Source organism: Fundulus heteroclitus, chromosome 16 (genome assembly GCF_011125445.2).
Source record: "Fundulus heteroclitus isolate FHET01 chromosome 16, MU-UCD_Fhet_4.1, whole genome shotgun sequence".
Lineage (NCBI taxonomy): Eukaryota > Metazoa > Chordata > Actinopteri > Cyprinodontiformes > Fundulidae > Fundulus > Fundulus heteroclitus.
In genome coordinates, this window is record NC_046376.1 from 16,268,204 (window position 1) to 16,282,873 (window position 14,670).

General features: G+C 39.6%; 1 protein-coding gene across 4 annotated transcripts in view; it reads left to right on the forward strand.

Moving 5' to 3' along the window:
* Window positions 1-14,263, forward strand: part of trip10a (thyroid hormone receptor interactor 10a) — a 29,218-nt gene extending 14,955 nt beyond the window's left edge. The window contains exons 6-16 of one of the 4 annotated variants that reach the window (XM_012878584.3): window positions 1,761-1,865; window positions 1,957-2,085; window positions 3,070-3,216; window positions 3,332-3,517; window positions 9,205-9,369; window positions 9,635-9,658; window positions 10,290-10,399; window positions 10,645-10,777; window positions 10,918-11,006; window positions 11,102-11,235; window positions 12,895-14,263. In XM_012878584.3, the coding sequence (XP_012734038.2) occupies window positions 1,761-1,865; window positions 1,957-2,085; window positions 3,070-3,216; window positions 3,332-3,517; window positions 9,205-9,369; window positions 9,635-9,658; window positions 10,290-10,399; window positions 10,645-10,777; window positions 10,918-11,006; window positions 11,102-11,235; window positions 12,895-13,046 (1,374 nt within the window). In that variant the 3' untranslated portion in view covers window positions 13,047-14,263. The remainder of the gene's footprint in view (window positions 1-1,760; window positions 1,866-1,956; window positions 2,086-3,069; window positions 3,217-3,331; window positions 3,518-9,204; window positions 9,370-9,634; window positions 9,659-10,289; window positions 10,400-10,644; window positions 10,778-10,917; window positions 11,007-11,101; window positions 11,236-12,894) is intronic. The other 3 variants (XM_012878585.3, XM_012878586.3, XM_012878587.3) reach the window with 3 other exon arrangements.
* Window positions 14,264-14,670: the final 407 nt, after the last annotated feature.

Consider the following 14,670-nt stretch of genomic DNA (forward strand, 5'->3'; position numbering starts at 1 on the left):
CACTATGAATCCCTGCTTAGAGCCCCCTTCGAATTAATCTACATCTCTGGTAAAGATGTGCAAAAGCCTTAAATAGAATTATCTTTACCAGAGCACCATTATGTTATTGTGAAACAGTGCGTTACAATTAAAAATCCAAACGTTTTAATTATAGTAATATTATTCAGTAGTGTCAAAAAAAACAAAACAAAAACCTCTTCTTTTTTTTTAACATTAAATCACTGCTGCCACAATCTTTGGCACCCATGCTGTCGCTTCTTTGTACAATCCCGTTTTGCCTATTGGAGAGCGCTTGGTTTTCTCCTGTAATTTCTTAAAAGGAGCAAATTAAGAGAAGGATCTTTGTCTCTTGCTCTTTGCACAGTCTCTCTAGATCATCCAGTTCCGTTCTTACACTTCCGGTCGCCTCCCTGTGGAAGAAGGTTAATTTTGTCTCTCGTAAACGGTTTCTGTTTTGATTTTGCGATCTGTTTTAGAGCCATAGTCCCATGACGCCACCAGCTTCTCATTTAAATTCTTTCGGTATCTCAAAGAGTTCATCTTGCTTTGCACGCTAAAAAGGTTTTCAGCGCCGTTGGAAGAGAAAGGTCCACAGCATCAAAGATGCTCACCCAAAACTCAGTATCATACTTTTAGCTCTCTCATATATTAGGTGACACTTGTCGTTTAATGCAACACAAAAAGTTTCAGGAGGTAACTATATCATTTGGTATATAAGACAATAAAAAACTGCAGGTAAGCTGTTTCTTTGCCTAAACAGCAGATGTCAGCCACAAGATTTTGTTTTCAGTTGGATTGGACCTTGTCTTTGAGGAGGAAACGATAATAATTTTTTTTACAGTAGTTGTATAAACTACTCATTATCTGGGGTCTTGTTTTGCTGTAAACCCAAAGTAATACTCGTTATTGCAACATTCACAAATATCACAGACGCTCTGCTCAAAAGCACATTTGCCAGTGGACTCTAGAGCAGTGGAGACATGTTCACTGGAGTGACAAATCCCGCTCCCCTGTCAGGCAGTCAAGTTTGGGCTTGGCATTTTCTGGGAGAGTGGTTCTTGCGCAACTGTATTGCTAAACCTGTAAAATTTGGTAAAGAGGGCATGACGGCGTGACGCTGATCTTTGAGAGTTGTGTTCAGACCATCTGTTCCAGTAAAACTAATGCCTAATGCTTCCCAATTCTAACACATTTTTTGGGCAATTTTATGCTCCCAACGTTGTGCGAAGAGGGAAGGGATGACCTCTTCCTCTTTTTAAGAAGCCTTATTAGCGCACAACGCATCAACCATAAAGACCTGAATGAGTGACTTGGGTCGGGAAGAACTTCATTTTTAACTGAACCACGTGGAATGCTTTCTCAGAAGAACTGAAGCTGGCATTTGGTGGGCTGACATAAAACTCACATATTAATATGACGTCACTGACGCCTGTGTGTGTGAAGGCGTACAAGAAAATTCTTAACGGCAATATATTTTAAGTATGTAGTAACGCAGTTTTTGTTTTTTGCCTGTAGAACAATGTGCAGCCTGCCCAGCTTCAATTCAAGAATGACTGATAATGAATTTATGTTAAATATTATCTCACAGAATCCATTTGGTTCAACCAAGTTCATTCTGATACACTAATCGAAAACACCCCATTTAGGTCTAATTACGTGCAGTAAATTGGTCCTAATTTATTATACAGTGCAAACAGGAAGGTGATGTTACCAAACCTTAGTGGAGAAAGTAGTAAAGTGTTTTTTTTTCTCCTCTCCAGAGTAAAAAGCGCTTTGAGAGGGAATGGAGAGAAGCAGAGCGTGCTGCACAGAATGCAGAGAAGACGGATCAAGACATCAACGCCACGAAAGCTGATGTTGAAAAAGTAACGCACTGTGTAAAATTGACACGGAAATTAAGACGTTTAACATTTAAAGTGGCACTTTTCAACCGGTCTGCTTCACCTGTGGTTTTAGGCCAAACAGCAGGCTCATATGAGAGCACGCGTAGCCGAGGAGTGCAAGAATGACTACGCCGCTCACCTTCAAAAGTACAACAAAGAGCAGAGCCAGTTCTATTTTAACGACATGCCAATTATTTTCAATGTAAGTGAACCTGCTGCAGCCCACAAACCTGCCATTAGTGGCTCTGAGGGTTTAGCATACCAATGGAATAAGTGACGATTCAGTATCCACATCTTGGAAAACATGGAACTGCATTACATGTATACCAGACAAATAAAACAACCGTCCCATTAACTTAGAATTACTATGTCTAACTTTTTTTTTTTTTTAGACATTTATGTGTTTCCTGTAATATCCATAGGCTGAACTCAAAAGATGGATGCAGTGGAAAAAAAATAGACCAGATTCTCTTCAAAACTTAACAGGGGGCGTTATCTATGGTTCCAGAAACAAATAATGCAGCTCTCACTGATTTATCGTTTTAAGAAAGATTTTTGAAGGTAAAGATTGGAATCGCTAGTTTTACATCTTATGTAATGGAGCGCAGGGTTTGCTTTCATAACCTATGATTAACTATATGAAAAGTAACAGTAAATAAAAAATGTCAGTTTGGACAGAAGTTGCTTTGATCATTTGTGGTGAGATCTAGACCTTCTTTGCAAAAAAAACGCCCCAAAAAAACAGGAAGTATCAAAATGCTCATCTACAGGCTTGAAAATAGGAGTGATGTCATAGTGGCGTTATCCGTTTTATTCACTATTATGATACAGACTAAGCTATCAAGCTATATTGTTGTTTTAAAAAAAGCAGTTTTTCTCTTATGATTTGTTGTCGTGCATATCACCTCCTAAAATTTAAAATATTGCTTTATTGGATGGCATGTTATTTTGTCCAGCTGCTTAATGAAAGGTCAATGTTTCTGGTATCTAAAAGAAAATGCACTATGAAATATCAGCCTAGATCTTTTTTTTTTTTTCTTTTTATTGTAAAAGTATTTCATGTTTAGGAAGAGCTAAGATTGAACTTTTCTGTTCCATTGTTTATATTTCGTATTATCCTTTTGTCTGTTTCAAGTAACAGCAGAGTTGTTGTTTTTTTTTTTTTCAACTGTCTTGTATTTTCTAGAAATTGCAGGGTTTGGATGAGAGGCGAATACAGAAGTTAGCACAAGGGTACATGTTGTTCTCGGACACAGAAAAGCACGTGATGCCCATCATTGGCAAGTGCCTGGAAGGCATTACTAAAGCTGGCACTAATGTTAATGAGAAAAATGTGAGTTGCTTTCAGACACCGATCATTTTAGTCTACAGGATGGGAGCCATGCAATAGTAATTTCTTTGGAAATTACCAGGAATTAACCTTTCTCCCATAACCAATTTTATCGCAGGATACCATGGTTATAATAGAGCAGAATAAGTCTGGATTTGAGCGTCCTGGAGACCTGGAGTTTGAGGACTACAGCCAGGGCATTAATCGAGCCTCTTCTGACAGCAGCCTGAGTACACCGAAAGGCCCTATAGACCTTCTGGGGAAGAACAGGAGTAAAAACTTTTGGCTTTTCAAGAGGAGTAAGGTAGGACATTTCATTGTTACAGATCTGACATTGACAGATATTTGAATTAGTTTACTATTCCCCTCAATTTATTATTTAAAGAAAATGATCTTTTACTGACATGTAAGTCAGTGATAAATTCTCCTTATTCCAGGGTTTGTTTTTGTCATCGAAACTTTGTTTTGCTGTGAAATAAACGTGCCTGAGAATAACTTAAAATTTACAGAGATGCCAAGAGAATCTGAGTTTTTGTGAACTTTTGCAGAACACAAAGTTTGAGACTTTTTTTTTTTTTTTTTTGTTCCGCATTGTGTAGCGGCGTGTTTCTATACCTCAAGCTGATGGGACTAATAACAACTCAATCACAGCTCCAGGTGTCCAATCAGAGGGCAGAGATGAAACTACTATAAAAGGGATCAACGGCTGATCTCAGCTTTTGGGCACAGGATTGTAGAGATTTCTGATCTGAGGAAGGGAACTTCCCCTGCATGAACGAAATAAACATTCACTCATTAAACCTCAACTTTCTTTCAAGGTTGGTGTGTGGAAAGTTGTGACATGAAATCGGTTAGGTGGTGTCTTATCCTTTATTTATGCTTAACCATGTTGAACCTAATCTAAAATTTGGCAAGGCTTTTTCTCAGATGCCTTGCAGCATTTTAGATGATTTTAGTTTAGTTCCTCCATTTGTTTATTACACTAATTGAATTTGCCTTACTTTTCCAAATTCTTCATCTTGTTTTCCTCGTGAATTAAGAAGGGTTTGAGTCCGTGGGCGTCTAGCGTTCTTCTCTGATTGCCGTCATTTACCGGAATTGCCATCAGTTACCCATGACTCCTTATTGCTGTGTCATCACTTGTGTTTTCACTTACTCACCACATATTATGAGCATATTGTTCCTTTGTTCCCTGTGGGATTTACAGCTGGTATCATGTTTTAGTTTGCTGCTCCATTTTTGTTCTCCACTTTGCTTTTCCCCTTTTTATGTAGAGGCTGGATTTATGCTCAGGCTTCAGGACAGTCTGCTTTGTCAGCACTATCTGTCTGTGTGAGTTGATAAAACCTCTCGCTCACTTTGAGAGCGCCACAGAAATCCGCACCTCATATGAGAGAACCTGTTAAGAGCACAACTGTTAGTTCTGCAGATTAGGTGTTTACAGGCTAGTGGCAAGAAGAAAGCTGCCGTTTTAGAAAAAAAAAAAGCCTTAAAAAGTTTCCTCTTCAGTTTCCCACAAGCCACAAAGGTAAATAATCAAAACACAATTCGGTGGAATACCTTACACACCACATGGTGGTGGCAGCATCATGCTGTGGGGATTTGTTCCTTTAGCAGAGACGGAGACAATTAATGAAGCTAAATACAGAGAACCTCTGTAGTGGCTGCAAAAGATTTGAAACTGGGGATGAGATTCACCTTTCAGGTGGACAACAACCCTAAAGTGTTTTGCTATGTTAAAATAGCCGGGTGAAAATCCAGCTCTAAATCCAATTGAGAGTTTGCAGCGAGAACTGATGTTCAGAGAAATCTTACTTCCAGTCAGAGCTTGGCACAAAACCAACTGTAAAGCTACTAAAAAAAACAAAAAAAAACAGTCCCCTACAGACGTGTTGCTGTAATTGCAGTAAAAGGAGGTTTAACATACTAATATATCAGGGGATGAGAATACATAGGCATTGCATACGTTTTAAGAAAGTTTAGGATACTGTTTTTTTTTTTTTATCTGCAAGACAAAGAATTGAGAGCCATGTATGCTTTTCCTTCCACTTCACAATTATGCATTACCTTATGTTGGTCCAGCACAAAAATCCTCATAAAATACATGAAATAGTTTTTGTATGAGTCTCTTTGTTTTGCATGGATATGCGGTAACATGTAATCTATTAAGTGCTTTGTTATTGTAGTTAACTTCTGTAACTATGAAAAGGGCCACGTTTATGAAGAAGCATACCCAGAATTTCTAACGAGGCCTTAGATGTTTAACACGCACAAGAACAGCAGCCGCATTACTTCCCTCTCAACCCAACCCCATTTTCTACAGAAACCAAGTTTGAACGACATTGTGGAGGAAAAAAAAAAGGTGGAATGTTTAGTCTGTTTCATCTACTAATGCTCAAATCTAACTAGGTGGATATGTGGGAGCTCGCAATGTGTGGTTTGCAGTTGAACTCTTTAGAGGTAAAGGCAGCAGCAGGCAGCCTCTTTTGTAATGAGTGGACAGGACGGGTTAATTTGTGACTGAGTTGTTACCATCAAGTTTGTTTGAGGTAGAAAATTACAGATTTCAGACTTCTGACTGGAGTTTCACAAACGCTTTTCTGACTTGGTATATGAGAACAAATATTGACTTAACTATTGTACCCTCTTGGTCTTTACAAATGGAAGTCCTTTGAACTCAGTTCTACTGGCACGTAGGTTTTCACAGCAAAGCAAAATCTTTATTTATTTATTTTTTTTTTTGCAGGGTTTCAACTCTTGAGCCAGAGTATTCATTGGGAACAATAATTAACAAGCTTAAAATGTTAATATTGCTATTTAAGGATAATAGTTGACTCCTTGCTCGGCAGGGCCAGGAAACAACAGCATATGTGGTGAACCTGTAGTTATGGCAACGCGCACACACAAAACATGCAAACAGTGTGGAGACTTTCTCAACTCTACAGCTCAGCATGATAATGCATGAGCCTCTTTTGTTTTATTATAAATATGCGTATACACTCTAGCACTTCTAGAAAAAAAAGGACTTTTGCATGATTCTGTCCCTGGCTGCAAGTGAATACACCTCGACCCTCCAAGCCCACACATGCTCGCGCATGTAAGTCTGCATCCTGGCTTCCAATAGGTCAACTTGCAGTCAGCGTTTTGCTGTGCTTGTGGTTTCATAAGCACGGGACCCAAACTACATTGAATTTTCCTCCCCGGGCCTCCGCAAACACACTGCCTCTATTATCCGGCCCAGAACCTGCCATTATGTGCATCACAACAAATTCTTTGTGCCAATATCAGAATAACACTGGGTTCCCTAAGATAGAAAAACTCAGTCTTTGTCCATTGTTACATATTTTTATTGGTCCTTTTAGTGTCTTTTTTTGGGGGCACAGAACACGTTACACTGCTATGAAACTGTAAACTACTTTAAAATCCCACACTGGTGCTACGGTTGGCTGACTGCTAACCAGCTAATGATCCCCTCCTCCAGTCCCAGAACTAAACGATCCCTTCCTTCTTCCCTGCTGCGTTTTGCTTGTTCAGCACCTCTTCTTTTCTCTGCATGTCTTAGCGGCTGTGCTCTGCTGTGCACTCTTCCTGTTCTGTGTATGTGTGTCGCACAGAGCTCTTTGTCATCCGTCATGCTCTCCCAATTAGACCTTAGAAGTGTGAATAGGAGACGGGCTGCACGGGTTAGAGTAAGCTCTTGGTTTATGTCTGGCCCTTAAGCGTTCCCATTAACTACGCTCCTGTAGTTAGAGCCCCATAACTCTTGAGAAGTGTTGCACCAAAGCAGCAGACATTCACATAATAACAGTCCGGTACGACTGGGTCTTTGTGTTTACACACCGGACCTTGTTGCAGGGCAGTTTAGACCTTCTGTATTGAAGACTGGACGCCTTCAGCCTGGTGTGTAATTTAGCTAATGGACCCCATCCTGCCGCCTTTCAGCATAGATGTAGAAGTTTGTAGTTCACTCCCGCCATGTTGCCAATTTAACCTCTTTCTAATAAAGGGCATTTGCCCTGACTCAGAAAAATCTATACGCACAATCCCACTGTGGTAATTAAGCCAGCTATTTGTAGCGACAAGCTGGTGTTGTTTATGTAGGTCAGTTTCTGGAATCTGCAGCATGTATACATGTTTTTTTTTTTTTTGTCACACTGAACCTTGTTAATTGCTGTAACTGTTTGCTTTTAGAGTACTATTGAGCGTTTTCATTGAAGAATGCTGCACTGAATGACCGAATGTACAGCCTTGTAAACTCTAAGCAATCCGTTATGTAAGTAAGCAATTGTAAGCAGTTTAATCACGAACAGGTAAATGACGGCTGTAAAAGCTGTAAAGAGATTGTAAAGAAGAAATCATAAGATAAGAGAGAGCTTCTGTGAAACATTTAGTTTGAAATTAGAAGCAATACAGATGTTTAGTCTTGGCGGCCTTCCCCACGATCCTCACTGGGACTCGCTCCGCCCTTCGACTTTACCTGAGTTTTGTGGCGGCCTGGTGCAGCGCCAGTGTGGAGACTGTGGCTGGTTTCTCACTGTGTCAGTTTTTTGTGCTTATGGTCATTCCATGCAAATTCGTGCAACTCTCCAAATCCATACTTGAGGCTTGAAAATAAGTCAGGTACACTTTATCTGTTGATTCTTGATTCTTAAATGTAGTTGGATTCGAAGCATGGAGAAAAGTGATAGTCCTGCCCCTCTTTTTTGACCGGATTCAGTAAAATAACATTTACAAAACATTCAGGCATTCCCAGGCATCATCATTAAATGTCCTACAGCAAATAACAATCAGACATCTAGTACAGGTGGTATCAAATGTCCCCAACAGTGGTCAATATGTTCCTTAGTTTTCACTTTTGTGAGCGGGGCTTGACATTTTGTAGATTGTATGTAATTCCTTAATTTCTAGAGGTTTTTTTGGATTTGTATTATTATTGTTTCTTAAGCAACATGGAGGATTAAGCATTGGAGACAAAGTCGAATATCTGTCGTTTCACCCCTCCACCACACCCTTCCTTTGCAGTTTCAGTCGCTATTTTGCTGCCTTTTTGGGTACCAAAGCAAGCGATCTTCCACTGGGACAATCCTTAACGACCCTATATCAGTTTGTACCCGTCTTGGGAACGTTTCTTACCCGGTTTGACAGCCAACAGCTTTAAATAATGTAGCCATGGCACACTACTTTAAGAAAATGTGGGTCTATGACTAAAAAGCATTGCTGTTTTTCGGTTTAATTAGGGCCGTGATCTGTTTTATTCCACAAGAATCAACTGGGATCAGAACCACAAACAATGGAAAAAAGGGGTGTAAAGTAAAAGCAATGCGATGTATTGCAAAATTCAGCCATTTAAATATGCATGAGATTTGGCTGTTTTTAAGATAATTTTCAAGAAAATACTTGAAAACCAGAAACATACATACTGATACACACTGGTTAAGTACATGGTTAAGAATGTTTGTTTACAAGTATGAAATGAAAGTAGAAGGAAAAAAAAATTACAGCATCTGGGAACGAAAAGGCACATATAAATTTGGGGTTTGAAGTGACTGGGAGCTCACAGTCACTTTTGAATACTACAGAGCAACTTAAACCTGAACAAGCTCTGAACCTTCAAGATTTGGCCCAGACCAAGACTCGACAGATCCAGTCAATTTTTTCCAGTTTCTAAAGTTTACATGAATGTTTGACCTGCTAAAAAGATTGTGAGTTGGCATGGAATGTCCTATTTGATTAGAGCCAAAGATGTACAGTATGTTTGTGCTTTCATGCTCTTTGGGCTTGTGTGCTGGGTTTGTGTTGTCGTCCATGCATTGTGGTGCGCTTTAAGGTGTTGACGGTGTCTTTTTCTTTCCTGTGTCACCATGTTTTTTTTGTTTTGTTTTTGTCCTCTCTGTCCCCCCCTCCCATATCTACCCCCCCTTTTTTACACCCTCTTATACCCGCACACCTCATTTTTGGGTGCCGGTGCATTTGGTCTTGCCTGATCCCCAGCTCTCCTCCTCCACACACACTCCTTTCTCCACACCCCCTGCCCCTTCACCCCCTAATGGAGCCCCCTCCCCCAAGTTTGGCCGGGACCCTCTGTCGTACTGTTTGAAGGAGATCAATAAGACAGTCAAACCCAGAATCTCTTCCTTCCGGACACTCAGGAGATCGGTGAGTGATATGAGGAGAGGATTCGGGTGCATGGCCAACAACATTTTTATTGACATAGACGTCATCCTGTGCTCTTTGTCTCTCTAAGAGATCCGTCATCTTTAACAAAAAGGTTTAGGCATGCATCCTAGAGTATACTGTTTGTATTTCTTATTAGCATATTTCTGACATCATGCAACCATCTTTTGAGGCTATTCAAGCAAGAAAACAACTAAGTGTACTGTGAGGTTTTTACTGCATTTGTGCTGTTTTTCTTCTCCCCCAGAAATTTACCCCAGACAAGATCCTGGTACTGTAACAATGTCATCAAAGCTGGTGTGGGGGGGTCTAAGTTTAACCTGTAAAAAAGTGGCCACATTTTCTGCACAGCAACTCTTTTAATTTTTAATTTTTTTTTGTTTTCTCTCCCCCCAACAATCATCAAGTGTATCTGTGCTCAATGATGACCCATATTATGTTTGCTTGACGTGTTGAAAAGGTGGCCATCTGGTGGAGGAAAGTGGTGACGCTTGTTAGCTCAGGGAGATACACGACAATCAGGAATCCAGTTTTACATTCTGGTCTTGTCACTTCTGTGTGTCACCTCCTTTTAAATCAAGTTTTCTTTTGTCAAAAAATACAATAAAAAGAATTGCAACAAATTAAATCCGGTGCTACATTGTAATTGTCGGCGAATGGGTAGTGGCTTTGATTTCAGCTCACTAATGAGCTCATCTTTTTCTAATTTCTAATTTCGATTTGAAGTCTAAAACCTCCCACATAACTGGGCTAAACTTTGAGCTGATCTCAAACCACAGGCATGGCGTTTCTTCTCACTTGTCTGTTCCTCTATGCACGGTGGCGGCACGTTTTTATGAAGGTGACGAATGCGAGTCTTGAGTTTAGCGCTAACCCACCCTTCCTGTGACCACGTCTTGCAGCCTACAGTGACGGAGGACTTTGGCCATCTCCCCCCAGAGCAGCGCAGGAAGAGGTTACAACAGAAATTAGAGGAAATTTCTAAAGAGCTGCAGAAAGAAGCAGATCAGAGGTGTGTGTGTGTGTGCATCTGCATATATACATGACGACTTCCTGCCCAATGGTAACAATGTGTTAGAACCCCTCTGCTGGAAGCATGAATACAGTATTCATGCAGTGTAAACAAGTCTGTGTTTTCAGTGCGTGAGTGATTTGTTTACCTACCCCCGAGCTCTGGGGGATCAAATTTTCAACGAAAGTCACTTTGCCTTTTCTCCCCCCCTCGTTTCTGTCGTCTTCGTTGTTTTTCCTTTGCAGCGAAGCGCTCGGAAAGATGAAAGATGTTTATGAGAAAAATCCTCAAATGGGAGATCCGGCTAGTCTTGCAACCCAGATCAGTCAGACATCTCAGAATATAGAGCGGCTCAAAGGAGAACTTAACAAGTATGAGGTAATTCTCTGCTCTGTTCGCTATTCATAGGAGGAGGGCCTTGTTTCAATTATAATATATATATTTAGCTTGCTGACAGTGTAAACCCGTCATACAGGTGAAACTGACTCAACACTAAGCAGGTTTCTCGTTTTTATTAGACTTGGCTGTCTGAAGCAGGTGTTCGGGGCGAAACACTGCGATATAGAGCTCACGCAATTAACAACAATGGAGCTCATGAAGTGCTAAGGTAAGGTTTTTTTTTTTTTATTCCATTAGAGGTGGATTTAAATCAAAGTTTAATCCTTCTGTTGCCAAAATATATATTTTATTTTCCCTTTGCAGCACTGATGGTGCTCATTCTGATGAAAGCACTCCTGATTCTTCCCAAGCTATTTATGCCGAGTTTGATGACGACTTTGAGGATGAAGAGCCAGTAACTCCTATTGGGAAATGCACAGCAATGTATAATTTCCCTGGTATGTCCTGTTTTTATTTAGTTTTTTAAATGATATTTAATGTTGATATTTTTTTATATGTTTTCAATATAAATGTTTTATTAAATCCGCTTTAGAATAATTTTTTTAATTTAAATACATATTTTATTGTAATGGCAAATACTGTATACACAGATGAATAAAATTTTATTTATCTTGAATTCACCAGAGTAAATTTCAGAGATGCATATCCGTAGTGTTTCGTGAAAGTGCCTTAGAATGTCTGACTTGGGTGAGAAGTGTTTCATATTCTTCCACAAGCTTCAGACAATCGTTTGCTGAAAATTTTTGCCCATTCCTCTCGACAGAACAGCTGTAACAGAGTCAGGGTTGTTGGCCATCTTTTATGGCTCTAACCACAAAACTTTTCCATTTGGGGGAAAATCCATTTGTATCCAAGCTTTAACCTTCCGGTTGATGTCTTCAGATGTTTCTTTAATATCTTCACATAAAGTTATTTTCTCACTACACCATATATTTTGTAAAGTGCATCATTCCTTCCTTCTGCAAAAGACCTTCAAAATGGGATGCTGCCGCTCCTATACTTCATATGCAAGCTTTTCCCTTTTTCTTCCAGACGTAACAATGGTTATTATGGCCAAACATTACATTTTTTTTCTGTCTTCAGACCACTGGACCTTTGTCTGAAAATTAAGGTCTTGTCCCTGAGGGCTTTTTCAAACTCCATTGCTTTATTAGTAATGCCATCTTTCTCTGAGTGGCCTTTCAGCCAGCATTTGTACAGATCTTATTTCACTGTGGAGACTGACACTCCCTCAGCAGCATTAACCAGCATCCTTTGCATTTGTTGAGGGTTTTAAAAAGCCCATTATCAGCTAAACATGTTCATCTCAGAGACGGAACCTGGGTTCTACCTGTACGACATCAGGGCTTGACATTCCCAGGCATTTGCATACAACTGCTTGAGTAGAGGAAAGTGGCACCTCCCATGCTCCTGGACATTTCATCAAACAATTTTACCCGGGGGTAATGTGCAGGTTCACAATTCTGGACATTTATTACTTTTGTCGGTGTTGTGGAGATCAAAGAAGGATGTCCAACAAACCCATTTAATTTTGGATTCAGTGCTCCCTGCTACTTTTACCAAGTGGACACATATGTTGAGTAAAGTGAATTAGCCCACCTGCTAGCCCTGGTGTGTAACGCATTGACATGTAAAAACTGAAACCTGTTGGACAAATACGATCTACACCAGCCTAGTGCATTTTCCTTGATCCCTAAAGCATGCTCTGGCTTTTAAAGAGAATATTTTGAAAAATGCAGCCCTGAGATCTAACAGGACATGCACATACACAATTCCATTAATGACTTTCACCAAGGCTGTTTTATTACTATAATGGACTCTGAAACCTTACGGAAACCCTTAGAACAGATAATCACCATGTAAATGTTTACACAATTGATTATTTTGTAATCTTACTATTTTGAAAAAGTGGCAAAAGATATTCTCTTATTGTTAATGCCTTTTAGCAAATAGAAAAAAAACAAGCAAATCCTAACTGTTCTAAATGGGAAACTCTTAGTCTGATTTGATATTAGGCAGTGAGTAATAAGCGCATGTAAACATCTGATTTCAAATGTATCTACTATCGCATTAAAAGTTCGTTTTTGTCTTTTTAGGTGCCAGTGAAGGGACCATTTCGATGGAGGAAGGGGAGGAGCTGGCTGTAGTGGAAGAAGATAAAGGGGACGGCTGGACCCGGGTCCGAAGACACAATGGAGATGAGGGCTACATACCTACGTCTTATGTCGCCATCACACTAAACAAATGAGGGAGAAAGAGAAAACCAGGTTCTGATTGCAAAGCTGTTGTCTCCGCCGGTTGGAACAATCATGAAGCCATGTTATTAAGGGGCAGGACTATCCAAAAGTGCTATTTTTTAACTTTTACAAGAGAGGCACCATATACATGTCGATCACATCGCTGTGATCCCATTTACCCACTACATAAACAACAAGGTTATCTCACTTTTTCCTTTTGTATAAATTCACAATACCATTTTTGCTCACATCTTTGGGCAGATATTCCTCATTAACGCTCGTGTTGGTTAGGAGAAAGATTTAGTTTTTTTTTTTTTTTCTATTTTGTGTGAAAAACTGACCTGACCTGTTGTAACTTTTTGCCAACCACTCATGCTCCAGAGTCAAGATCAGGTATTACCTCTTTCATTTCTCATTTGCTGCAAGAGTGTCGTGTTGATTCAAAAGTGTGCTCACTCACAATTTTGGTGCAAGAATGTTTCACATTTGGCTTTCAGCAATTATTCTCCTGCTTGGGTAAAAAAAACAAAAAAACATGACTATACACAAACTGTTAAACGTTCAGACAATCACATCCGTATCTTCATTTATTTTTCAGATACTCCTCAGCAGCAAAGAAAATGCAGCAGATGTCATTTTCTTACAACAGCTGATAGAAACCCGCTGCTGTTTTTTTAATAGATATTGTATTAGACATAATTTATTTCAAGTCTGTATGAATAAAAATGTTTATATTTGAAAAAAAAATTACTATGTATTTTGGATGTTCTGATGTTGCTTTTTTCTCCTTGCACAAAGAGTGGGACACACAGTAGCCACATAAGGGAGGAAAAGTTGCACAAACCATGTTTCATTAAGAATATTGTATTTATAATATATATATTTTAGCTATCATAACACCACTATTGTCTTATTAGCATTCAAACTATTCTAATAAAATTTTGTTTTAAAAGAAAAACAGCAAAGTTTGAAGTTTATAGTGTTTAGTACATAAAAGTTCACAAGATGATTCACATTTTTTTTCTTTATTTTTTTTCCCCTGTAGCGAGGATTACTACCTTTCTGCTAAATACTTCTGTGTTTTTGGTGCCTTTCTGGTTAAAGCATTATGTGTATATACCTTTAAGTTACTTTTGTCCCTTTTTAAATACCTATTGTAAAGCACATTTCAACAGTAGAAGCCATTCTGTTCACTTTAAACTTGAAAAATAAATTAGTGAAGCCTGTGCTAATGTTGTGAAGTGTGTTATTTACAGTGCCCTGCAAGAAATAATTCATCCTTGAACTTTGTGCCCATTTTATCATGTTTTCCCATAATTACAGTTCTAAGTCATTTCTGTCATGATGCAGCCTGGATGGCTGCACTCTGGGCGTTTCCTGCCTCCTCCTGTCCCAGTGCAGCTCTGATTGGGAGCACCTGTCAGGCTGCAATTAACTTGGACTGGCTCCACCTGTTCACTCCACTATTTAGCTCACCTCAGTCTGTTCCTCGTTGCCGGCTTCGTATTCAGTCAATCCAACACCTCGCCAGTCATTTCCAGTACTCGTCCTATACGTCTTGCTACCCGTCCGTTCAGTTAAGTACCTGTTAGCTGCGATGCTGGGTTCTGCTCCTTCGTCTCCGTCTTCATGTTC